Source organism: Dromiciops gliroides, chromosome 4 (genome assembly GCF_019393635.1).
Source record: "Dromiciops gliroides isolate mDroGli1 chromosome 4, mDroGli1.pri, whole genome shotgun sequence".
Classification (NCBI taxonomy): Eukaryota; Metazoa; Chordata; class Mammalia; order Microbiotheria; family Microbiotheriidae; genus Dromiciops; species Dromiciops gliroides.
In genome coordinates, this window is record NC_057864.1 from 35,406,492 (window position 1) to 35,431,936 (window position 25,445).

At 36.6% G+C, this 25,445-nt stretch overlaps 1 protein-coding gene across 1 annotated transcript in view; it reads right to left on the reverse strand.

Moving 5' to 3' along the window:
* Positions 1-25,445, reverse strand: part of BTBD8 (BTB domain containing 8) — a 121,917-nt gene that overhangs the window by 15,000 nt on the left and 81,472 nt on the right. Inside the window, exons 10-13 of the mRNA XM_044000323.1 lie at positions 12,638-12,820; positions 11,544-11,681; positions 10,582-10,711; positions 8,050-8,111 (exon numbers count right to left, since the gene is read on the reverse strand). Coding sequence (XP_043856258.1) covers positions 8,050-8,111; positions 10,582-10,711; positions 11,544-11,681; positions 12,638-12,820 — 513 coding nt within the window. The remainder of the gene's footprint in view (positions 1-8,049; positions 8,112-10,581; positions 10,712-11,543; positions 11,682-12,637; positions 12,821-25,445) is intronic.

Below are 25,445 nucleotides of genomic sequence, written 5' to 3' on the forward strand. Positions count from 1 at the left end.
AAAATACAATTTCTTAAATATAGTTTTGAATTCCAATTTTTATCCCTCCTTCTCTCTCTCCCCTACACCCTCTCCCTGAGATGGCAAGCAATCAGATATGGGTTATACATGTGCAACTATGTAAAGCACTGCCATATTAGTCATTTTTTACAAGAAAATGAATAAAAGGAAAAAAAGCGAAAAAATAGCATGCTTCAGTCCGTGTCTAATCAATGTCAGTTCTTTTTTTGGAGGTGGATAGTATGTTTCATCAGTAGTTCTTTGGGATTGTCTTGGATCATTGTATTGCTGAGAACAGTGAAGTCATTTACAATTCTTCATTAAAGAATATTGCTGTCTCTGTGCACAATGTTCTCTTGGTTCTGCTCATTTCACTATACATCAGTTCATACAAGTCTTTCCAGGCCTTTCTGAAATCATCCTGCTTGTCATTTCTTATAGCACAATAATATTCTATCACCATCATATACCACAGTTTGTTTAGCCATTCTCCAATTGATGGGCATTCCTTTGATTTCCAATTCTTAGCCACCACAAAAAGAGCTGCTAGAAATATTTTTGTTCAAATAGGTCTTTTTCTCCTTTTGAGGATGTCTTGGGGATATAAACCGTGGGGATATAAACAGCCGTGATATTGCTGGATCAAAGGGGATACACAGTTCTATAGCCCTTTGGGCATAGTTCCAAATTGCTCTCCAGAATGGTTGGATCTTTACACAACTCAACCAACAGTGGATTAGCATCCCAGCTTTCCCACACCCACTCCAACATCCAACATTTTCCTTTTTTGCCATATTTGCCACTCTGATAGGTGTGAAGTGATACCTCAGAATTGTTTTAATTTGTATTTCTCTGATCAATAGTGATCTAGAACATTTTTCATATGATTCTAGATAGCTTTGATTTCTTTGTCTGAAAACTGCCTGTTCAGATCCTTTGACCATTTATAAGTTGGGGAATGACTTGTATTTTTATAAATGTGACTCAATTCTCCATATAATTGAGAAATGAGACCTTTATCAGAGATATTTGTTTCAAAAATTCCCAGTTTTCTACTTCCCTTGTAATTTTGGTTACATTAATTTTGTTTGTACAAAAACTTTTAAATTTCATATAATCAAAATGATCTATTTTACATTTTGTTTTTTTCTCTGTATCTTCTTTGGTCCTAAATTCTTCCTTTGCCCATAAATCTGACAGATAAATGATTCCATGCTCTCTTAATTTGCTTATGATATCATCCTTTATGTGTAAATCATGTATCCATTTTGACCTTATTTTATCTTATGGTGTGAGGCACTTAATAAATGTTTATCAACTGACTGAAACAAAGCAGATATCCACTGACTGGGGCATGATTAAGCAAATTTTGATACATAAATTTAATGGAATATTACAGAGATGTAATAAATGATGAATGTGATTAATACAGAGAAACATGGAAAGATGTGTACAAACTGATGCAAAGTAAAGTAAGCAGAACCAGGGAAACAACATATAACAACGATGATGGTATAAAAGGAAAAAACCACTGCAAAACAATAAAAACTGAATTTGAAAAATTATAAAGACAAATCCTGGCTTCAAAAGAGAGATATGAGAATATACTTCCCTCATATCCTTTTTAGAGGTATGTATCAAACTTCCGGGGTGGAGCCAAGATGGCGGAGGAAAGGCAGTAAGCTCTCGAACTTATGACATGATTGCTCAAAAAAACATCCAAATAATGCCATAGGAAAATGCCTGGAACAGTAAAACTCACAGAAGGATGTGCTGAAATCATCATCTAACCAAGAACAGCTTGGAAGGACAGAAGAAGGGAGCTGCTGTGCTGATACAGGAGTCGAGCTCAACCCCACAGTCACCCTGACATAGATCCAGTCCCAGGAAGACCTCACCAGAGAAGGAGACCCCCAGAGCCTCTGAATCAGCTGAAGCACCAGTGTCATCTGGAACTAAGCTCACAGTCTGGTGAGAGGGCTGAGCCCTGGGCAGGGGGGAGACTATAGGGGTCTATGCTGGTGCTGAGGCAGAACTTGGATTTTTCAGCCCTGCTGGGAACCAGGAGGTAGGCTTGAGTACCAGTGGCCCAGGTCAGGGAGGGGCACAGGTTTGTTGGAGCTTAAAACCACAACACACAAAGCTGGTTGGTTAGCAAATTGGCCTGGGGTCATCTGTGAACCAGGGAACAGGCCAGGTGAATGAAGAACCTGAACCTCCTTAAATCACCACCTGGGACCCCCTGAAGCTTGGGACAGTGCAGCCTGGAAAATGGGGTCAGTGCCCCACTTTAAGGAGCTAAAAGTCAAGTAAAAGATGGGCAGCTAAGTGGTGCAGTGGATAAAGCACTGGCCTTGGACTCAGGAGTACCTAAGTTCAAATCCAGCCTCAGACACTTGACACTAGCTGTGTGACCCTGGGCAAATCACTTAACCCTCATTGCCCAGCAAAAAAAAAGTCAAGTAAAAGAAAGGCAAGATGAGCCGACAGAGAAAGGTGAGGACCATAGAAAGTGTCTTTAGTGACAAGGAAGATCAAGGTGCACCCTCAGAAGAGGATAGCAACATCAGGGCCCCTATATCTAAAGCTTCCAAGAAAAATATGAATTGGTCTCAGGCCATAGAGGTGCTCAAAAAGGACTTTGAAGATAAAGTTAGAGAGAGAGAGGGAAAAATGGAAAGCAAAATGAGGGTGATGCAGGAAAGACATGAGAAAAAAGTCAACTGCTTGAAAAGCCAAATGGAAAAGGAGCTACAAAAGCTCTCTGATGAAAATAATTGCCTAAGAATTAGGATTGAATGGAAGCTAGTGACTTTATGAGAAACCAAGACACAATAAAGCAAATCCAAATGAATAAAAAAAATAGAGGGCAATGTGAAATATCTTCTGGGAAAAACTGTTGACCTGGAAAATAGATCTAGGAGAGATAATTTGAAAATTATTGGACTACCTGAAAACCATGATCAAGGAAAGAGCTTAGACATCATCTTCCAAGAAATTGTCAGGGAAAATTGCCCTGGTATTCTAGAAGCACAAGGTAAAATAGAAATTGAAAGAATCCACCAATCACCTCCTGAAAGAGGTCCCAAAAGGAAAACTTCCAAGAATATTATAGCCAAATTCCAGAGCTCCCAGGTCAAAGAGAAAATATTGCAAGCTGCCAAAAAGAAAGAATTCAAGTACTGTGGAGCCCCAGTCAGGATAGCACAAGATCTAGCAGCTTCTACATTAAAGGACCAGAGGGCATGGAATATGATATTCCAGAGGGCAAAGGAATTTGGATTACAACCAAGAATAACCTACCCAGCAAAACTCAGCATTATCTTTCAGAGGAAAAAAATGGGACTTTAATGAAAAAGAGGACTTTCAGGTATTCGTGATGAAAAGACCTGACCTGAATGGCAAATCTGACTTTCAAATATAAGACCCTAGAGAACCATAAACAATTGGAGTTGGGGGACATACCTGGGGTCATAAAGTGGGTGACTGTCTTGTGTCTGAGGCTGGGTTTTGGCTGGGATCCCCCTGGGTCCAGGGATGGTGCTTTGTCCACTGTGTCACCTAGCTGCCCTATGATGACATCCTTAGGGTTAAATTGAGGGGTGAAGGGAATTCACTGGGGGAGGGGGAAAGGCAGAGGTGAAATTCTACATGAAACAAACAGGAAAAGGCTTAGGGAGTGGAGAAAGAGATGGGAGAGGAGCAGGGCAGTAAATTAATTTTACACTCATCCTTCTCAAAGACCTTAAACTCATCAGAGTTTGCTCAAGGAGGGACTAACACAAACACCCAACTGGGTGGAGTAATCTATTTAATCTGGGCAGTAAATGAGTCTAACACTCATCAGAATTGGTTCAAAGACCTCAATTTCATTAGAATTGGCTCAAGGAGGGAATAATGTACACACTCAATTGGGTGGAGTAATCTCTCTAACCCTGCAGGAAAATAGGAGGGGAAGGGGATAAAGAGAGAGGGGCAAAAGAAGGAAGGGCAGAGTGGAGGAGGGGACAGACAGAAGCAAATCCCTTTTGAAGAGTGATAGGATGAAAGAAGATGGATAATAGAATAAATATCATGGAGAAGGGAATAGGATGGAAGGGAAACAGTTAACAATAGTAATCATGAAAAAGAGAAAAGGGGGGAAAAATTGTACAAAAAATATTTATAGCAACTCTTGGTGGAGGCTAAGAATCAAGGGAATGTCCATCAATTGAGGAATGACAGAAGAAGCTGTGCTATATGACTGTAGTGGAATGGTCCTGTGTTACAGGAAATGACAAACAAGATGATCCCAGAAAAACATGGAAAGACTAATGAACATCGATGTATAGCGGAAGTGAACAGAGCTGGGAAGACATTGTGCATAGTGACAGCAGTACTGTTCAATGAGCAAATGTGAAGGACTTAACTACTCTTAGCAATGCAGTGATCCAAGACAATCCCAAGGAACTAATGAAGAAGCTTACTATTCACCCCCATAGAAAGAACTGATAAAAAGAACACTTGTGGATTGTACATATATAACCTGGTTGCAATCTAGTGGAGGGGGGAGGAAAGGGAGGGAGAAAAATTTGGGACTCTAAATCTTATGAAAATGAATGTTGAAAACTACCCTTACATATAACTGGAAAAAATAAAATAAATGTTTGTTGCTTAAAAAAAAAGATCATAGGGTTGGCAAGCTGGCTTTGGCAAAGAAAAGGGACCCTCTTGATATAATGAGGCTTATCGAGATTCTCTGGAAATACAAGTTCATGCTCTCTCCACTATCTCAAGCTACTTCTGATCATTCTTGCTCCTGTCTTATCCCAACATCATTGCCATTCGTGAAGATTTTTCAGTTATCAATGAAGTGTGAGTATCAACACTTTTCACTTGGTCCTGTACTCCACTCTGAATTCCTGGTAGAGCACTATTCATTTATTATGCTCTGAATTAATGTTTTACTATGAAAAACTTGTTTATAACACCCAGTTTATTGGTGTCAGTCACACTGTCTTGGCACAGACACCAGAAACAGATATAGCAGAATATGCTTTGGTACTATATGGTTGTATATGCTGAAATATGTAGCAGGCCATGTATCACTGGAAAGGGTTACAAGTACTTGGAAGAAAGATCTGGCTCGTTCTGCTTGACTCTGAAGATAGTCTGGTGTAATGGACCCAGTGGGCTTGGAAGTAAAGAAGATTTGGCTTCAAATCCCACATGAGATGCTAGCTGCCTGGCCCAGGAGAAGGCACTTAACTTCTTTGTGCTTCAGTTTTCTCCTCCGGGTGTCTGGGTACAAATCCCTTCTAGCTCTTAATCTGTGATCCTGTGAACTAGGAGCAATGTGTACGAAATGCAAAGTAGGAAATGTGGGCTTAAGTATTGCAACAGTCCCTCACAGAGCTATCCCAAAGTAGAATGGGCGGCCTCTAAGAGATGGAAAGTTCCCTCTCACTGGATAGCTTCAAGCAAATGAGGATCGCTTGTCCAAAAGGTCACAGAGGTTCTTGTTTAGATTTAGGCTGAACCAAATGGCTTTTGAAGCCCTTCTTATTCTTGCATCCTGGGGTCTAGGAAGATAATTGCTTTTAAAGCGATCCATCAACAAACCAAACCGTTAATACACTGGCCAAGTGGTGAGTTTAAATTCTTGACCCTGAGTCCTTAGTATTAAAAATTGCCCCTTATAATTAGCCCCAAATCTGCAAGCCATGGAATACTCTATATCTCCAAGGATTTAAAGTTGATGGTCACCTGAAGGGCAATGGAAAGACATATTGCAAGCCTGGGAAGGCCATGATAAACATATATACAAGTGAAGCGATGTGAAGAATGTTGTTAGAGATCTGTGTGATCAGAAAGGGAGGTGGGCCAGTCATATGGCAAGAATGAATCATAACTGATGCATAGCATGTATATTCCATGGGTATACACACAATATCAAGAGATTTAGATTAAAATTGCTTTTCTTAATGGCCATATGGAGCCCCAGGAAGGCTGTCTGAATGGACATGAGCAATAGTCACAACGGATAAAAGAGCCTGGAGGGTTTGTGACTGTATCCTTGGGGCAGTGCCCACAATGATGACATCATAGGATCTAGACCTAGAAGGGCCCTCAAGGCCACTGAGTTCAACCTCCTTCTTTTATAGAAATGAATGAAGTGACTTGCCCAAAGTCACCTAGACTGTAGTAAACGTCAACGGTGGGATTTGTACCATCAACTTTAAGTCCTCCACTAGCCATATAAAAAATATTTAGCCTAATTCTGCATCTTGCGTCTGATTAATTAGTTATTTAGTCCTTGGCTGTTATTCCCAATACTCTTCCCTGCTCTGATGCCAGTTTTCTCTGTTTTAGAGTATCTTCCACTAAAGTCTTCTAATGCCTTCTCCTGGAGTGATATCTCTGGGTTTTGAAGGCTTTGCTAGTCTGTACCAGACAGAGCACTGAATATGGAGTCATAATGACCTAGGTTCCAATCCCACCTCAGACACTTAGCTGAGTGACTGAACATGTCACTTAAACCTCTCTGTTCCTCAGTTTCTTCATTCATAAAATGAAGAAAGGAGAGAGAAGAGGGGAAGGAGGAGTAAATGGGAGAGAATAGAAGACGGAGAGGGAGGAAAAAGGAAAGTGAGAGAGAAGACAAGGGAAGAGAAAGGAAGAAGGGAGGGAGGGAGAAACAGGGAGGGGAGGAGAGAGCACATGAACTTTAATCTCCCCATCCAGGCCAAGATGTAGCCTATGAATACAAGCCTTTGCTGGTTGCCTCTCTACATTTGTTGCTTTCTACCCTTACATGAAGGAGGCAGCTAGTGCCAGACTAATGTCTGGAGTCAATCAGACCCGAGTTCAAATCTGGACTCTGACACTCACTAGCTATACAGCACTGGGCAAGTCACTTAGCCTCTGTTTACCACTCCAATATCTTTAACCAAGCATATCTGACCCATCATCCTGGTTCTCTGATCAAACCTAACTTTAAAATATATACTTTAAAGTTACTCACTGAATGAATGTACAGCTCTGTGTTTAGAACTATTACAAAACACTGTCACATTGAAAACTGCATGACAATGAATGTGGTGGGCTGACCTCACTGAACCATGAACTTAGGCTTCACGGCAGCCTGTGGGCTCAAGTAAAGAATATCAAAGCACTTCCCTGTGAAATCTCATCACAAATGATTTCAACCTGATGTTATAGGTGAACCTATGTTACCATGTGATCAGAAACACTTTTGAAACAGATCCCAAATAAATCCATTTCATATGGAATTTCACACAAATGACAACTACTACAACAATGCTATCCTATTTACCCGTTTAGCCTATAAACAGCATACTCACATGTTCAACGAACATTTATTGAGCACCAACTATATGCAAATGTGTGTATACAAAGACAATAATGAAGCAGTCCCTGCGGTCCAGTTTGCATTCTGGGGGGGAATGATATGCACAGAGATAAATGAATATTAAATGTAGACTATGTGCTAAACAGTTTGGGGTAACAGGCAGGACTGACAGTCCTGTAGTCCCTTAGCTAAGTCACAGTAGTTTGGCATTTGTATCTGTCAGTTCTGCCAGTACTCTGGGCATGGAAATTCAAATATTTTAGCATAGGGAAAAGAGGAACAAATGGAAAATGTATCTTATAAGAAGTAGGTTAATTAAGAAATTTAAAGACTGAATTGGATCTACAATTCAAGTATTTGAATTACTGGTACGACTCCAATATGCTTGGTTGCCAACAGGGCTTTCAAGGAAATGGAAGAAGCATCATACCATCTATATCACCCATGCCAGTGAGATAATAAGTACTAAAAAATAGCACATTTTTTCTAAATAAGATAAAACTTTTAAAAACTGCACTAAGGTTTTTGGAACCATCCATATAAAATGTCAACTTAAAATGCCCCCAAAAATCCAGTGAAAAGGAATCATTAACAATGAAGGAAGAGAATTGAAACATTAATTATTTCAATACTTAATCAAATCTGAAATTATTCTTGAATTTTTTTTCTATTTGACATGCGAAAATGAAGGGATTTACCTGAGAACTACTGAATATCGGCTTTTTGCCAAGTCTTCGATCATCACCCTTATCAAATGCAGCTGTAAAAGAAACAGTGGTTTATTTCTTTAGGAATCAATTTGTTTTCATAAAAGGAAAGCAGGAAGACATCAGGTAGGAAGGACATTTTGGGGTGGAGATATTTCTGAGTTTTTGAAAACAATTCCAACACACTTCAAAATTCCCTACAAACTTCAGAATAAAATCTGCACAGTCTTGCTCTGGTTCCCAGTTTCCTTTTAAGTTAATAGCAATATTATGCTCACATCAGCTCTGAATGTACCCTTAAGTGAGACGAAAAATTGATTCTCATATACAAAAGATTTATAAACTAAATTAAAAAAAATTTTAAACTGAGGTAATTAACTTCAATTAATTTTCCAATTTCAAAGACAACACCTTGTAACAATACATGCATCTTAAAAAAACACTTATAATACCGCTCTTTAAAAATTATTTGTTAACAGATGAATCATAAATATATGCTGAGTTTCGGGGAAGGCTAGAGGAAAGTGGTGTTTGGATTTTGACAAGAAAATACAGGGCTCCCTGAGCCTAATATTTATTTCTTAGAAGTATATACAATTTAATGATACCGGCTAAGATATCTAAATAAACATCTGCATTACCATAAACAAAACATTAATATATTTCATACTTTGGGGCTACCATTCATATAATAAGAGTTCTAATCATATGATGAAAATAGAAATAACTGGATGAGATTATCAACATAATATGGTTGATGTCTATTCCTTTGGAAATCTTTTTAAAAATCTATCCAGATAACGCAAAGATAGTTTGCATAAGTTATATGATTTATATTAACAAAAAGTGTACTGAATGTATGGAGGAAGCCACACAGCAATCTTCTCTTTTCTATGGAAACTATGCTGGAGGACAAAGCAGAATCCTGAAAATGGCAATGCAGGGATTGACCTTTAGTAAGCAAGTGACTCTTTCAATTCACATCCATAAAGACATTAACACAAATCACTCCCAAAGATCAGTGTACTTCAATGAGATCATGAGAAGTACATGCATGAGATTAATCCAGTTTCTTCCTTTGGGGGGCCGTGGGGTGGGGTACTCAATGCAGTATTTCTGCATAGCTTAGGTCTCATCATAAATTTTAACAGATATGAAATTGAATACTTATTACAATACTAATATTTTCATAAATTAGTATTTGAAAACAGGAAGTTCCATGTATTAACCATTTTTATTACTATCTAAATGTTCAAAGTTTTGGATGATTTTCCTATAGCTTTAAATAATTAAAATGCAAAACATTATAAGAATCTTAACTTGGAGGCATGAAATCTTCTAAAAGAATAAAGCAAAACCCCCCACAACCACCCCCCAAACTTTGCTACCAATCAGGAGAGAGTTTTGAATGACACCTACACCACTGACTGATCCATGTTTTTTTTTTTTTAATCTATAGAAATTTTAGTGGAGAAATCCAGCTGCTATATAAATCCGTAACAGAATGCACAGCATGAAAACATTCTCCCAGATTTTTAAATGCAAAAAAAAAAGACAAAACTCTCTAAACTGCACACTCATCAGATTATATTTAACTATACCCCACCTAATGGTAATAAAAGGTAGATGGGTTAGATCATCTACCCAACGTGTAATTAAGGAATTTAAAAAATGAAAACTACTGTAGTAAATGCTTTTCATTATGTGCAGATGTCATGTTAAAATGCATAAAATGGCTCGTTTCATAAGAATATGTAAAGCAAAATAACGTTCCAAAATGTCTTTTAAGTAAATATTCTTATTGAACATTCCAATATGTTTTCTGTACCATCTGCTTTAACAAAGATGGTCCTGAAGCCATTTTCAGTTCCACACCCTTAACATTTTATTTTAACATTTCTGAAACAAAGAAATATTCAGAACAATAAATGTTTTTAGTTTAGTTCTAATGTGTCAAGTGGTGTCTGTTAAATGTCACAGACCATGATGTTGCTCATTAGAGATTCTGCAACAGTACACACAATATCGCTGTACCTATCAGTTATGAAATAAATCCACCTAATTTAAACACAACTCACATGAAATTGATTTTATGTAAGAAATGAGAAAGCTTTAATAATAACATATGTAAAAAGGAAAAAGTGTCTTCAGTAAACTATTCTATGCAGATGAAAATTTCCCATATTACTCATCTAGTATTAATGTTTTATGTAAATAACATGGGAACATTTTTACTAATGTACAGGAGATAGAAACAGACAGATGTATATAGGAAAAGGGAGTCTTGTCTCCATTTTACATGTATGCCTAATTAAAGCTCTAGAAAAACAAAACGAAATTCTCCCAAAACTGCTTCATCAGTTTCAAGGCTGACTAAACATACTATCACTAGTTGTAAATGGCAACTTAATACTTTAAAGAATAGAAGCACCCCACCTCTAATCCTGGCACATATTAAGAATTCTCAAAATGTATGATAAAAAATAACAATCATAAAGATAAAGAATTCCACAGTTAACTCACCTGCTTGGATCTTCTGCTGATCATCTGGTCTCATCAGACTCCAGCTTTCTGTGTGACGAACAGCATAAAAAGACTGAACCAGGAAGAGCCACAGCTTATCACGCAGAGCCTGGATCTTGCACGTAAAACCCTGTGTTCAAGCAACAAATCAGCGGCTGGGGAGAGCCACATTGTCATAGCAACCAGTCATTATTCCTTTCAGAATCTACTTACTCCTTAAGCTAGATGAATGATGTCATCACTCAGATTTTTAAGATTGTAGACTACACGTTCCTAATGAAAGCTTATGGTCCAGCACCCCAATTGTGTAGTGCTGTATTAAACCAGATCTCTTCTCTCAAAGCTGAAACATTGCTTTAAATCGCCAGTGACCTCTTTAGGAGTACTTTCCATGGGGTTTTATAATAGGCTAAGTCACTACAAGGTCAAATACTCGAGGGAACAGCATTAGATTTGATTAAATTTTTATCACTCTTGCTGAACAAAATACCACTAGCCTGCAGTAACTTAATAATTAACATAGGTTAATATATGCATATAAAGCATCAGTATCATTTTAATTTTTATATTTTACTCAAATCACCAAAGAACTCAAGTTTTAAAACCAGACATCAACCCAAAGAGAAAAAATATGTATTACAAATATTGAAATCTGCAAGGATATTTCAGACAAATTTTATACTCAGAAAATTCAGTTTGGTTATAGGGATAAATATTATTATCCAATGGTATATAATACTGTCTCAATAACCAATGGGGCAACTTGACTATTAGTAGTTTAAAACATCTGCTATTTCAACGAATGGAAAACTGATTGTAAACTGTTTAAAGTAAACCATTTAGATTGCCTAATTCCAAATCATCATTATAAATCCATTTGTAGTTCCTTGAAATTCTTGATCTTAAAAACATTTTAGAGTTGAGTAAATGTTATATTTTTATTATAACATTTGTATCAATACCATTTCCTTTGTACTTTCAGCATTCAGCAGAGTATCCACAGCCATTAGAAGTAAACAGCTATTCTCAGTGGTGATGTTTTTCTCAATTGCTTTAAGAACTTTGTCCAAGAGATCTGGTGTGCTACTCATTGCTTGTGACTACGGGGGAAAAAAAAGCATACAGACATTCACATACAATGAGATGTACAATGGGATAGTTTCCCCCACAATTCATAAGCTAAGATTAAGCTCGAAAGGTTGACATAAGATTAGGAGACTGATCATAACTATGGTGACATGAAGTAATTCACAAGTTAAATCATTCATTAATTTTTTTCCATCTTCCCCATAAAATTGCCCCGAAGTTATGAGAACCCTACCTAACCCTACCTAATTAACTAGAGCCTAGAAGGTCCTGTTTTACATGGAAATTTTATCATCTTAGGAATGCCTTTCTTTGGGTCCTCTAATGAAGCTAGAGGCAAATAGCCCTATAAAGATCTGGCTCCCATCAGATAGTTAATTTTGCTGAGAAAACAATTCCATTATTAGTTAAAAACCACCACCACCACCACTACCACCACCACCAAATTGTGTCCATGTTGTTTTCAGACATTTTTGTTGCTAATCTGTGAGCCACATCAACTGGAAAAGCAGAGTAGGCTAGTTTAATATTGGGTCACATTGAGATACTCCAGGCAGGCTTTCCTCTACATAAAGAACTGCCCATCACCACACAATTCAACAAAGAATTATTAAACATTTACTATGTTAAAGACACTCTCCTAGGAAGTCTACAGAGATAAATAAAGCATGATTTCTACCTTGTCAAATTTACTAAGAAGGGATGAGGCAAGAACACAACTAACTACTATACAAGACAAATGATGACAAATACCATAAGGGAAATACAAAACAGCATGCAGCTTCAAAGGCATAAGTATAAGCAATTGTGGGGAAAGGTGATAAAGAAGGTGGCATTTGAATTTGGTAACATTAAATATATCAAAACTGTGTTATTTTATTTTATATTTAAATAAATATTACCTCATAATGTTATATAATGCAAGCAGCAAAAAAAAAGGGGGGGACTGAAAAATATGTTAAGACAGTACCTGTAAAAGAAGAGCAAAGTTCTCACTCTGTATTATCTGGGAGAAGTTTGCCACAATAAATGCTATACATTCTTCTTGCAGCCTAGATGCCATGGTCAATGCTGCTTCAGTCCACTTCACCCTGGGAAGGCTGATGATTAGTCTGTCACTTTCCATCAGAAGAAAGGCAGCATTTTTGTCATTCTTAGATTAGAAAAAAAACCAAAAGGAGTTACAGGGAATCATCTTCTATGATTCTTGATCAATAATTTTTCTAGTGTTTTGAATGCTTCTGATTTCACAGTCAATAAGCAGATCAAGCATGTAGTAAGGGCTTACTATGTACCAGGTACTCTGCTAAGTTCTAGAAATATAAAGAAAGACAAAAAATAATGCCAGGCCCCAAGAAGCTAAGAATCTAATGGAGACAATCTGCAAATGGCCAGATACAAACAAGATATAGGATAAATGCATGACAGTCAATGAAGGGAAAAGATTATTAGTACTGAGTGGGATTAGGAAAGACTTCCAAGAATAGATGAGCGTTTAGCTGGCACTTGAAGGAAGTCGGGAAGGCCAGGAGGTGGAGATGAGGAGGGAGAAAATTCCAGAAATGTGGGACAGCCAAAGAAAATGCCCAGAGTCAGGAGATGGTGTGTCTTGTGTGAGGAACAACAAGGAGAGCTGTGTGACTGGATCTCAGAATACATGAAAGGGAGTAAAGCTATAGATAAATATAAATAGTAAAAGAGTATAAGAAGACTGTAAAGGTAGAAAGGGGCTAGGTTATGAGGGCTTTGAAAGCCAAACAGAGAACTATACACATTTGATACTTGAGCTAATGGATAGCCATTGGGAGTTTATTGAATGGGGGCCAGGGGAGAGTGACATGGTCAGACCTGTGCTTTAGGAAGATCAATTTGACAGCTGGGTGGAGGAAAGACTGGAGTAGGGAGAAAATGTGAGGCAAGGAGACCAATTAGAAAGCTACTAAAATAGACCAGGTGTGAGGTGAAGAGGGCCTGCACCAGGATGGTGGCAGTGTCAGAGGAGAAAAGGGGCTATATATGAGAGAGCTTGTGAAGGCAGAATAAAAGGGACTCAGCAGCTGATTGGATACAGGGGTTGGGGAGAGAGAGAGCAGTAAGGAGTTAAGGGTAGCCCCTAGACTGCAAACCTGGGTGAATGGAAGTGGAACCCTTGACAGTAAAGTTAGGAAGAAGGGAAGACTTGGGGGCAAAGACAAATAATTCAGTTTTGGACAGGCTGACTTTGAGGTATCCATAGGATACCAGTTTGAAACATAAAAGGTGAAGCTAGATAAATAGATCTAAAAATTATCTGCACAGAGATGATAAATGAACCTGTGAACTCGTGAAAGCTCATGAGCTCTTGTCATGAAAGCTGATGAGATGATCAAGTAAAATGGGGCAGAGGGAGAAGAGAAAGCCTAGGACAGAGCTCTGGAGGACTCACAGAGTAGGCTGGTCCTGAAGGAAGAAGATACAGCAAAGACAGAGAGTGGTCAGACAGGTAGGAGAAGAACCAGGAGAGAGCAGTGCCATGGAAACCTAGAAAGAAGAGAGTACCAAGGAAAAGAAGGTGACTGATAGTACTGAAGACTGCAGAGAGGTCAAGAAGGAAGCACTGAGAAAAGGCCTTTGGATTTGGCAATTAAGGGATCACAGGTAACCTGAGAGAGAGCAGTTTCAGTTGAATGATGAGGTCAGAAGCCAAGGAGAGAGTGAGAGGAAAGGAAGTGGAGGAACAGATTGTAAATTCTTCTTTCGAGGAGTTTAGCCACAAAAGAGAGGAAAAATACAAAACAGTAGGTGGTGAGGATGGAAGGATGAAATGAAAACACAACATTGCTTCCCCCAAATAACAGCTAAATAGATGATGAATCCCACCCTTCACCACATTTTCTGTACCTTAAGTTTGACCTGATTTTAGCAACTATCTCCTCCTACACCAACCTTCCAGAATTTATTGCTTCTGCTATGATAAACATACATGCACACATGTACATGCATATATACACATATGTCCATATATTTACATATGTATGTTCAAGTGAGTATACCATCTATTTTTTATTTAAATCACTGAAAATCTGTTAAACTGCACAAAGCCAAGCAGAGATCCACTCCACTAGACCTCCAGCCGTGATGACGCTGAACCCTTAAAAATCACTCTTTGACTTTGGTCATTTAACATGATTCGAAAGCAGATGAATGTAATATTCTCTGATCCCTATCTATCTTCTCTACAACAGTAGTAGGAGATATTTTATCAAAAGCTATGATAAATGCTCTTTTTGTGGTGGCAAGGAACTGGAAACTGAGGGGCTGCCCATCAACTGGGGAAGGCTAAACAGATTGTGGTATGTGGATGTAATGGAATACTATTGTGCTGTAAGAAATGATGAGCAGGCAGATTTCAGAGATACCTGGAAGGACTTACATGAACTGATGCTGAATGAGATGAGCAGAACCAGGAGAACATTGTACACAGTATCAACAACATTGTGTGTTGATCAACTGTGATAGACTTGATTCTTCTCCGCAATACAATGGCCCAAGATAGCTCCAAAGGACTCATGATGGAAAATGCTCTCCAAATCCAGAAAAAAAAAGAATTGTAGAATCTAGATACATACTGAACCATACTATTTCTATTGTTTTTGTTGTTGTTTTTCTTTTTTGAGGTTTTTCCTTTTTGCTCTGATTCTTCTTTCACAGCATGACTAATGCAGACATGTGTTTAATGTGATTATACATATATAACCTATATCAGATTACTTGCTATCTTGGGGGGGAGGGAGGGAGAAAAATTTGAAACTAGAAATCTTATAAAAACAAATGTTGAAAACTATACATGTAATTGGAAAATAAGAAAATACTTTTATGGGGAAAAAAAGCTATGCTAAATCTATAAGTCATCTAGAGCCACCTCATTTCACTTGTCAATTAGTATATTTATCTCATAAAAACATAAATGAAGTTTGTCTGGCATGATCTATTCTTGATGAAGTCATACTGGCTCTTTTAAATACCACTTCTCTTTCAGGATGTTAACCAACCATTACTTTAATGATCTATTACAGAATTTGCCAAGGAACCAAAGTCAAGTTCACTAGCCTACAGTTTGCAAATTGTTTTCTCCCCTTTCTTGAAAAATGGGACATGTTTTCTCTCATCTTGAGGCAATGCTTCCATTTTTTTCAGACATCACTGATAAAGGCTCAGCAATAACAACTATTTTTAAGACCTGAAGATATAATTTATCTGGACCAAGGATCCTGAATTCATCAAGGGTACCCAGGAACACTTAGGTATCAACACCCATTTTTATTTTGTCATTTCCAGTTAAAGATCATACTCCTTTGCAGAGAAAATAGAAAAAAATAAGAACTCAGCAGCTCTTCCTTCTTCTCTATGTTGTCAGTCATCATCATCCCATTCTCCCAAGCCACGGTCTTATCCCTTTTAAGACTTTTTTCCCTATCAAAATAGCTTATAAAAAACAAAACACTGCTCCAAAACAAAAATCCAACCCTTTCTGCTACCCTTAGTTTTCTGTGCCAACCTCAGGCATGCTGACAGCTCTGGGCATTCCTGATTATTTCTACAGGACTGCACCATACTCTTACATCTCTAATTTGTTACCGGGCCTTGTTTCATCTCCTGCATATTTCTTTTCAAAATCTAAGTTAGTTGGTCAATCTCCATCAGTAGCTTCAGACAAATACTATTTTTCCTCCTCACTGGAAATATTTCCTTTTGTGTCTTCAGAATTTCATTCTTAAGCATCGCTGAGGTCTCCTGGGCTAACTTCCCCTGAAGCCTATATATCTTCTGAAGCCTCTGAAATCTAACTTCCCAAAATCTAGGACACATGTCAAATTATACCCAGGAAGAAATCCCTTGAGAGACTAAAGTGGATCTGACAGATTTATGAATTAAGGTTAAAACAACAACAAAAAAGCCAACCCTACCACTAAGGGGGAAAAATCATTGTGAAGAAAAAAACAAAACAAAACAAAACAAAAAAAAAAACCCTTCAGTCAGGCTGACAGTTAATTTTACAAGAAAAAAAAGGCTGTGGAAGAAATGACTTTAAAAAAGTCCCTCTTCTCTCCTCCTTCCTCTCTAGTAAAAAGCTGTTCAACTTGGTCTTTCTCAAAAGGGGGTAACCTCAGATTTAACTGACTCATCTAAAGGAAAGAGCTTCAACAAACACTAATCACAGAAGAGAACTTTGGCATCTATGGTAAAGGAAAAGGCCTAGCTGGGGCAAAGGAACATCCTTAACTAGATTTGGTTGCTGGAGTAGTGAGTCCTAGAAATTAACTCCTGAGGCCTCAGAAACAAGAAATAAGTAAACAAATAAACAAACAAATAATAAAAGGACTTTTATGATGCCAGGGATGACCAAGATAGAAACCTGAAGGAGAATAACTCAAAAGCATCTATAATCAAAACCTCAAAACAACAACAACGAAAACAACAAAACCAGCTTGCCTAAAGGAACAATTATATGAGAGAGGGTCAATAGCTTGGACAAAGAAGAAAAAAAAATTTGCTGAGGAAAATAATTCCTTAAAAAATACAATTAGCCAAATTGGAAAAAAAAGTCCACTGAAAAAAACAACTCCTTAAAAATTAGAATTGGCCAAATGGAAAAGAAGGTGGGAAGGATGACTGAAGAAAATAATTCCTTAAAAATTAGAATTGGGCAGATGGAAGCTAAGGACTCTATGATACATCAGGAATCAGTCAAACAGAATCAAAAGAATATAAAAATAAAAGAAAATGTGAAATACTTCAATGGAAAAACAACTGACCTGGAAAATAGATCCTAGAGAGGCAATTAAAAAATTATTGGACTATGTGAAAGTTATGATTAAAAAAAGGAGCCTGGACAACATACTTCAGGAATTTAGCAAGGAGAACCATCCTGATATCCTAGAACCAAAGAGTAAAAGAGTCATAGAATATGATACCTAAGCAAAAAAAAAATGTAGAAAAGTAGAAATATTACAATTATCTTTTCTGGTGACAATACAATAAAATCATATTAAATGAAAGGCCAATAAATAGCATTGAGTATTAAAAATCAATTGGAAATTGGTCATGGGTAGGCTGAGCCAATATAATAAAAATTACAATCCTACCTAAGTTAATTTATTTATTTAGTGCTATTATAATTGAACTATCAAAAATATTTTATAGGCCTAGAAAAAATAATAATAAAGATCAGATGGAAAAACAAAAGCTCAAGGATATCACAGGAATCAATGAAAAAAAAAATGAAAGAAGGTGGTCTAATAGTACCAGATCTCAAAATGTATTGTAAAGTGGTAATCATCAAAACAATCTGGTAGTGGCTAAGAAATAGAGAGCTGGATCAGTGGAATAGAATAAGCAGAAATTACACTATAGTAAATGACTATAGTAATCCAGTATATGATAAAACCAAAGATCTAAGCTTGTGCAACAAAAATTCATTAATTGACAAAAAACTGCTGGGAAAACTGGAAAACAGTATGGCAGAAACTAAGTATGGATCAACATCTCACACCATATACTAAAATAAGGTCAAAATCGGTATATGATTTACACATAAAAGATGATACCATAAGCAAATTAAGAGAGCATAGAATTATTTATCTGTCAGATTTATGGGCAGAGGAAGAATTTAGGATATAAAGTTTTTGTACAAACAAAACTAATGTAACCAAGATTATGAGGGAAGTAGAAAACTGGGAAAGAATTTTTTTGAGACAACTATCTCTGATAAAGGTCTCATTTCTCAATTATATAGAGAATTGAGTCACATTTATAAAAATACATGTCATTCCCCAACTTATAAATGGTCAAAGGATCTGAACAGGCAGTTTTCAGACAAAGAAATCAAAGCTATCTAGAATCATATGAAAAATGTTCTAGATCACTATTGATCAGAGAAATACAAATTAAAACAATTCTGAAGTATCACTTCACACCTGTCAGAGTGGCAAATATGGCAAAAAAGGAAAATGTTAGATGTTGGAGTGGGTGTGGGAAAGCTGGGGTGCTAATTCACTGTTGGTAGTGTTGTGAAAAGATCCAACCATCCTGGAGAACAATTTGGAACTATGCCCAAAGGGCTATAGAACTGTGCATACCCTTTGATACAGCAATACCACTACTAGGTTTATATGCCAAAGACATTCCCCAAAAAGAGAAAAATATATATTTGGACAAAAGTATTTATAACAGCTCTTTTTGTGATGGCTAAGAATTGGAAATCAAAGGAATGCCCATCAACTAGGGAATGGATATACGTTATATGATGGTGGTGGAATATTATTGTGCTATAAGAAATGACAAGCGGGATGATTTCAGAAAGGCCTGGAAAGACTTGTATGAACTGAGCAGAACCAAGAGAACATTGTGCACAGAGACAGCAATATTGTTTAATGAAGAACTGTGAATGACAACTATTTTCAGCAATACAATGATCAAGACAATCCTAAAGAACTATTGATGAAACGTACTATCCACCTCCAAAGAAAGAAATGACATTGATGGAACACAGACTGAAGCAATTTTCATGTTCTTTCATTTTTTTCTTTTATTCAAATTTTATTGTATAAAATGACTAATATTTTTAGTTTTACATCGTTGCACCTGTATAACCCATATCTGATTGCTTACTGCTTCAGGGAGGGGGGTAAGAGAGGGAAGGAAGGAGGGATAAAAATTGGAACTCAAAACTATAAATAAAAATGCTTATTATTATTGTTATTGTTGTTGTTGTTGTTGTTATTATTATTATTATTGGTGGTGAGGCAATTGGGGTTAAGTGACTTGCCCAGGGTCACACAGCTAGTAAGTGTCAATTATTTGAGGCCGGTTTTGAACTCAGGTACTCCTGAATCCAGAGCCAGTGCTCTATCCACTGTGCCACCTAGCTGCCCTTCCTTTTTTTTTTTTTAATCAATTAGAGACAAAATAACTCAATCCTAAAGAACTGGTGGATCAAATAATAAATTACAGCAACAATTTATGATTTCATTAAAGATGATTACAAAGGACTCGTGGTGCAAAATGCTCTCCAAATCCAGAAAAAAAAAAGAACTCTGGAATATGGATGCAGATCAAACCATACTATTTCTATTGTTTTTGTTGTTTTTCTTTTTTGAGGTTTTTCCTTTTTGCTCTGATTATTCTTTCACAGCATGCCTAAGGCAAAAATATGTTTAATGTGATTATACATATATAACCTATATCAGATTACTTGCTGTCTTGGGGGGGGAGGGAGAAAAATTTGAAACTAGAAATCTTATATAAACAAATGTTGAAAACTATCTCTAAATGTAACTGGAAAATAATAAAATATTTATATGGAAAGAAAACACTCAAATAACAATTAATTCCAGTATTACATAAATTGTTTGTAAAACATAAGAAAAACATCAGAAAAAAAGATCACAGTAAATACTGTCTATGACATAGATATGGTCTTGAGACATAAACCAGAAGAATTAAAACAATAAAAATAAAAAAATCAATATCTCAAAGGAACATAGATGTAAAAGTAATAAATAAAATATGAGCAGATTAAAATGACAAGAACTCAACTCTGTATAAGTCTTTATATTTCAATTGTATTTTTATAAATATTATATCACTGAATTTTTTAAAAATCCATTCATCTAATCACTTCCATTTTATGAGTGGGTTGATTCCATTAACATTCAGTTGTAACAGTTAATTTTTTATTTTTCCCCATTGTATTCTCTTATGTTTTTCTTCTGTATGTTCTTCTTTCCCTGTTTATTTCAACTTATTTAACTTTTTTCTTTTAACCTTCTCTTAACTATATGCTCTTTAATAATAGCTAGCATTTATATAGTGTTTTAAGATCTGCAATGTGACCTACATATATTATCAAAGATTATATGTTATAACCAGTTGCATTTATATGAAAAAGGCAGAATGGGGTTAATATTAAGGAAAACTATATATTTAACCACATTAATAACAAAATAAATAAAAATTCTAAGATTTTATCGATAGGATAGAAAAGGCTTTTGACAAAATACTAAAAAATATGGGATTAGGGGGCAGTTAGGTGGCACAGTTGATAAAGCACCAGCCCTGGATTCAGGAGGACCTGAGTTCAAATCTGACCTCAGACACTTGACACTAGCTTTGTGACCCTGGGAAAGTCATTACCCTGAAAAAAAATACATATATACATATATAATATTAAATGAATCTTTCTTTAAAATGATAAATAACATACATCTAAAACAAATACCTAACATTATTTGTAACAAATAAACTAGAATTCTTTCTAATAAATTCAGTGTAAAACAAGGATGTTCACTATCATAACTTCTATTTGATGAAGCACTAGAAACAAGACAAGAAGAATAAATTTAGGGAATAAACATAGGTAAAAAAGAAACAAAATTAATACTTTTTGTTCATGATATGGCATGCATAAAATCCTTTATGAGTTAACTAAAAATCAGTCAAAACAATTAAAAAGTTCAGCAAACTTGCAGAATATAAAATAAATCCACATGAATCATCATCATTTCTATATAATACTAATAAACCCAGAAAGAATAGATGGAAAGACAAATTCTATTTGAAGTTACTTGAGAGTCTATCTTCCAAGATACACACAAGAACTATATAAATACAGCTACCAACAACTGTTTACAGAAATAAAGACTTAAATAATTGGAAAAATATTAATTGGTCATGGGTAGCATGAGTCAATATGATAAACATTACAATACTACCATTTTAATCTACTTATTCAATGTCATACCAATGAAATTATCAAAGGAATACTTTATAAAACCAGAAAAAATAGCAAAATTCATATGGAGGGGAAAAAAGGTCAAGAATCTCAAAAGAAATAATGAAAATTAATGGAAACAAAGGGGGCCTAGTAGCACCAGATCTTAAATTATCCTACAAAGCAGTTAATATTAAAATTATTAGGGGCAGCTAGGTGGCTCAAGGGGCAGCTAGGTGGCTCAGTGAATGGAGCACCGGCCCTGGATTCAGGAGGACCTGAGTTCAAATCCGGCCTCAGACACTTTACACACTCACTAGCTGTGTGACCCTGGGCAAGTCACTTAACCCCAATTGCCTCACTAAAAAAAAAAAAATTATTTAGTACTATTTAAAAATAATTAATCTGCCAGTAAAACAGATTATATACAAGACATATAGAAGCAAATATATCTAGTACCCCAGTATTTGATAAATACAAAGATTCTAGCTGCAGAGATAAAGGCTCAATATTTGACAAAAACTGTTGGGAAAATTGGACAGCTATATGAAAGAAATTAGGTTTAAACCAACATCTTACACTTTATACAAAGCTAAACTCCAAATAGATACAGTAATTAGATAAAAAGGGGTCAAATCATAAACAAATTAGAAAAATGTGGAAAAAAAAACTACCTATCAGCTCTATGGACAGGAGAAATGGTTATGATCAAATGAGACTGAGAGGATCACAAAAGACAAAATGGATAATTTTTATTACATAAAATTAAAAAGGTTTTGCTTACATAAATCTAATAAAAGATCAGATCAAAAGGGAAACAATTAACTGGGGAAAAAATCTTCGTAGCGAGTTTCTATGATAAAGGTGTCATTTCCAAGATATACAAAGGAACTGATTCAGATATGAATAGCCAGTTCTCAAAAGATGAAACTCAGACTATCTATAGCCATATGAAAAAAAACCCACTCCAAATCACTACTAATTAGAGAAATGAAAATTAGAGCAATTCTGACATTCCAACCCCTATCCATCAGAGTAACAAAAATGGAAAGAAAAAAAAGGAAAATGTCGAAGGAGCCATGGGAAAACAGGCATATTAATATACTGTTAGTGAACCTGTGTATGGAACCATTCTGGAAAGCAAATTGGAATTATATACAAAATGTTACTGAACAGTATGCTCTTTTACTCAGCTATACCACTGCTAGGTCTATGCCTAGAAGAGACCAAACAAAGAGGAAGATCCTATACATGCAAAGATTTTTATAGCAGCACCTTCCTGTGATGGAAAAAAAACACTCTGGAAAATCAGTTGATCCTCAGCAACTGAGGAATTGCTTTCCAAATCCTTCAGAAGCCAGCCCCTTCCAATATTTCCAGTCTTTTCCTCCCTTGTTCCCTCCTCCTTTTTCTCTTGCAGCAACAGCATTTAACAAAAGGCAGACTGAAGCAATTCTCCAAGAGAGACAGCCTTTACTGGTAGGGGGTATGACCTTTTTTGTGCCATGGACTCCTTTGGCAGATACTCTTATGAAGCCTATGGACCTCTTTTCAGAATAATGTTTTTAAGTGCATAAAAATTATACAGGATTATAAATGAAACCAATTACAAAGAAATACGTATCAATTTTTTAAAAAAAGTTCACAAAGCCCAGGTTAAAAACCTGGGTCTTAGAGGGGTTGGTAAAAGAATAAGAGGGGCATTTCAGGTACTGGTGTTGGCAAGAGAAAATCTAAGACAACAGTCAAAGATACGTAGGACTATAAGGCCAAATACTCTGAAATGAAAAGGAGGTGAATCCCCTTAAAGAAATGGTGGCAGTCAGTGGTGACTAGCACTTCATTAAGCTAGGGGTACTCTGAATCTCTCAAAACTGAAAGAAAGGTTGAAAAGGTACTTCAAAGTTACCTCATTTACTAGCTAGTCAGTGATAAAGCTATCCATATTCTCTGGGGAAAGAAAGAACATTATCAGGCAGGTCAGCCAGAGTCAAGGGGACCTGGAGTCAAGTGATCGAAAAGTTTGTTACTGAGGGTGAAGGGATCTTCCTAATGACATGTGAGTTCTATTTTATAGACACTAAAAGACTTGTGTAGATTTGGAAAAGCTAAAATTATTGTGCTAGAAAAGAGTCCATTGGTTTAAGGAAAATGCTGTGTCTTTATTTAGCAAAGGCAAAATGTTGGTTAATTTAGGGAGTTAGCAATTACTTCAGACTTCTGACTCTGTGCGGGAATAAATGCTTACTTGTTCAATAAAGAGTGGGCAAGGGAGGGAGATCAGGGAACTTTCATGAAATTCTAGTAGGGAAAGGATTTTTTTAAAAAGGAAGAAACATTTGAATTGGAAATTAAATTGGTTGTGCTGTTTGGAAATGAGGTTATCGATGGCAAATTGGAACAGTTATTATATGGGCCATCACTAATAATGAAATGAAGTCCCACACATGAAAAGTGGTGTACATTAAATCTGATTGTTCTCTGTAGTAAGTTTCTAGCAGTATCCAAAATGGAAAATCAGACTGGTGGACATAAACCCAGAACACCTAATCCTCATAAATAATTTGGAAATTTGCAAACAGGATGCAATATTTATGAGGAATTTTTTTGAGGGGGGGCAATTAACAATTGTTAGGTTAAACTTTTATTTACAGGTCTGAAAAATAATTGTGTCATTTGTGAGTAAGAGTGAATACTGGATGTAATCTGAATACCTGAAAAGAACTGTATCTATATCATCATTCTAAGAATGGAGTTTGCAATAATATGGATTTATCTGGAGCAGAGGTTCTTAAACTTTATGTCATGGTCCCCTTTGGCAATCTGGTGAAGTCTTATAGATCCCTTTTCAGAACAATGTTTAAATGTATGTAATATATAGGATTTCGAAGGAATAGTTATAAATGTTTTTTAAGTTTACCGAGAGAATTCTGGGAAGATGGCAGAGTAGATCAGAAAACTTCTGGCTCTCCGAATTTCCTCCACGATAAAAGACAGAATGTCATCTCAGAGTGAATGTAGAGTAGCAGAAACAAACAGGACTTGGGGCAGAGTAGTCGGCCTCCTAGGACAACTTGAGAAGACCCTAGGAAAGACTCGACCTTCAAGGGTGGAGGCTTGGCCTGAGTGAAGTGCACAACACCCCGAGGTGGACTCTGAAGAATCAACAAACAAACCCTAGGGGCAGCTGGGTTGGGAGGTAGCCTCAGCCTTCCCCAACAGTGTGGGGGTCAGAAAGCTGAGCAGAAGAGTGAAGGACCTTCCACAGCTGAGGGATGTCCAGCACAGCTGTGCTGACTTGACGTAGTCCTGGGCTGCTGCTGTAGGGGAGAAGGAGTTAGCACAAGCCTGGTTAGTGCAGTAGTGAGGGGAGGGAACCTGCTGGCTGTGGACACTTGTAGGGTAAGCGTCCCTGGTTTCAGTTGCAGGACAGAGAAGACAGCTGTAGATTGCAGTCACTGGAAGGACCACAGGGAGCAAGGATGTTTGCAGGACAGCTTGGCTGGGAGTCCCTAGCCATGGTTTAAGGGTGGAGCTCCAGGACAGAGCTCAGAAAACATGAGTAAGAAGAACCTGAGGCTTGGGACATCATTGCCCACACCTCAGGGGAATATTTCTACTTGCCATCTCTTTCTCTGGAGGTATAATAAAACCTGCTAAAAAAACAAAAAACAAAAATAAGTAGGCAAAGGAGAAAGACCCCAACCGTAGATAGCTGATAGAAAAGATCTGGGTTCTTATTCAGAGGAAGATAGTGGAGCTAAAAAAGCCACTCATTTTTAATGAGAAATGTCAAATGGTCCCAAGCCAAAAAAAGTTCTTGGAAAAACTTAAAAAGGACTTTAAAAATCAAATAAAAGCAATGGATGAAAAATTAGAAAAAATTAAGAGCAATCCAAGAAAATCAAGAAAATTATGAAAAGAAAATAAACCAACTAGAAATAGAGAATCAAAAACTCAAGTAATAACTGTTCTCAACAATACGATGTTCCAAGACAATCCCAAAGGACTGCTGATGAAACATATT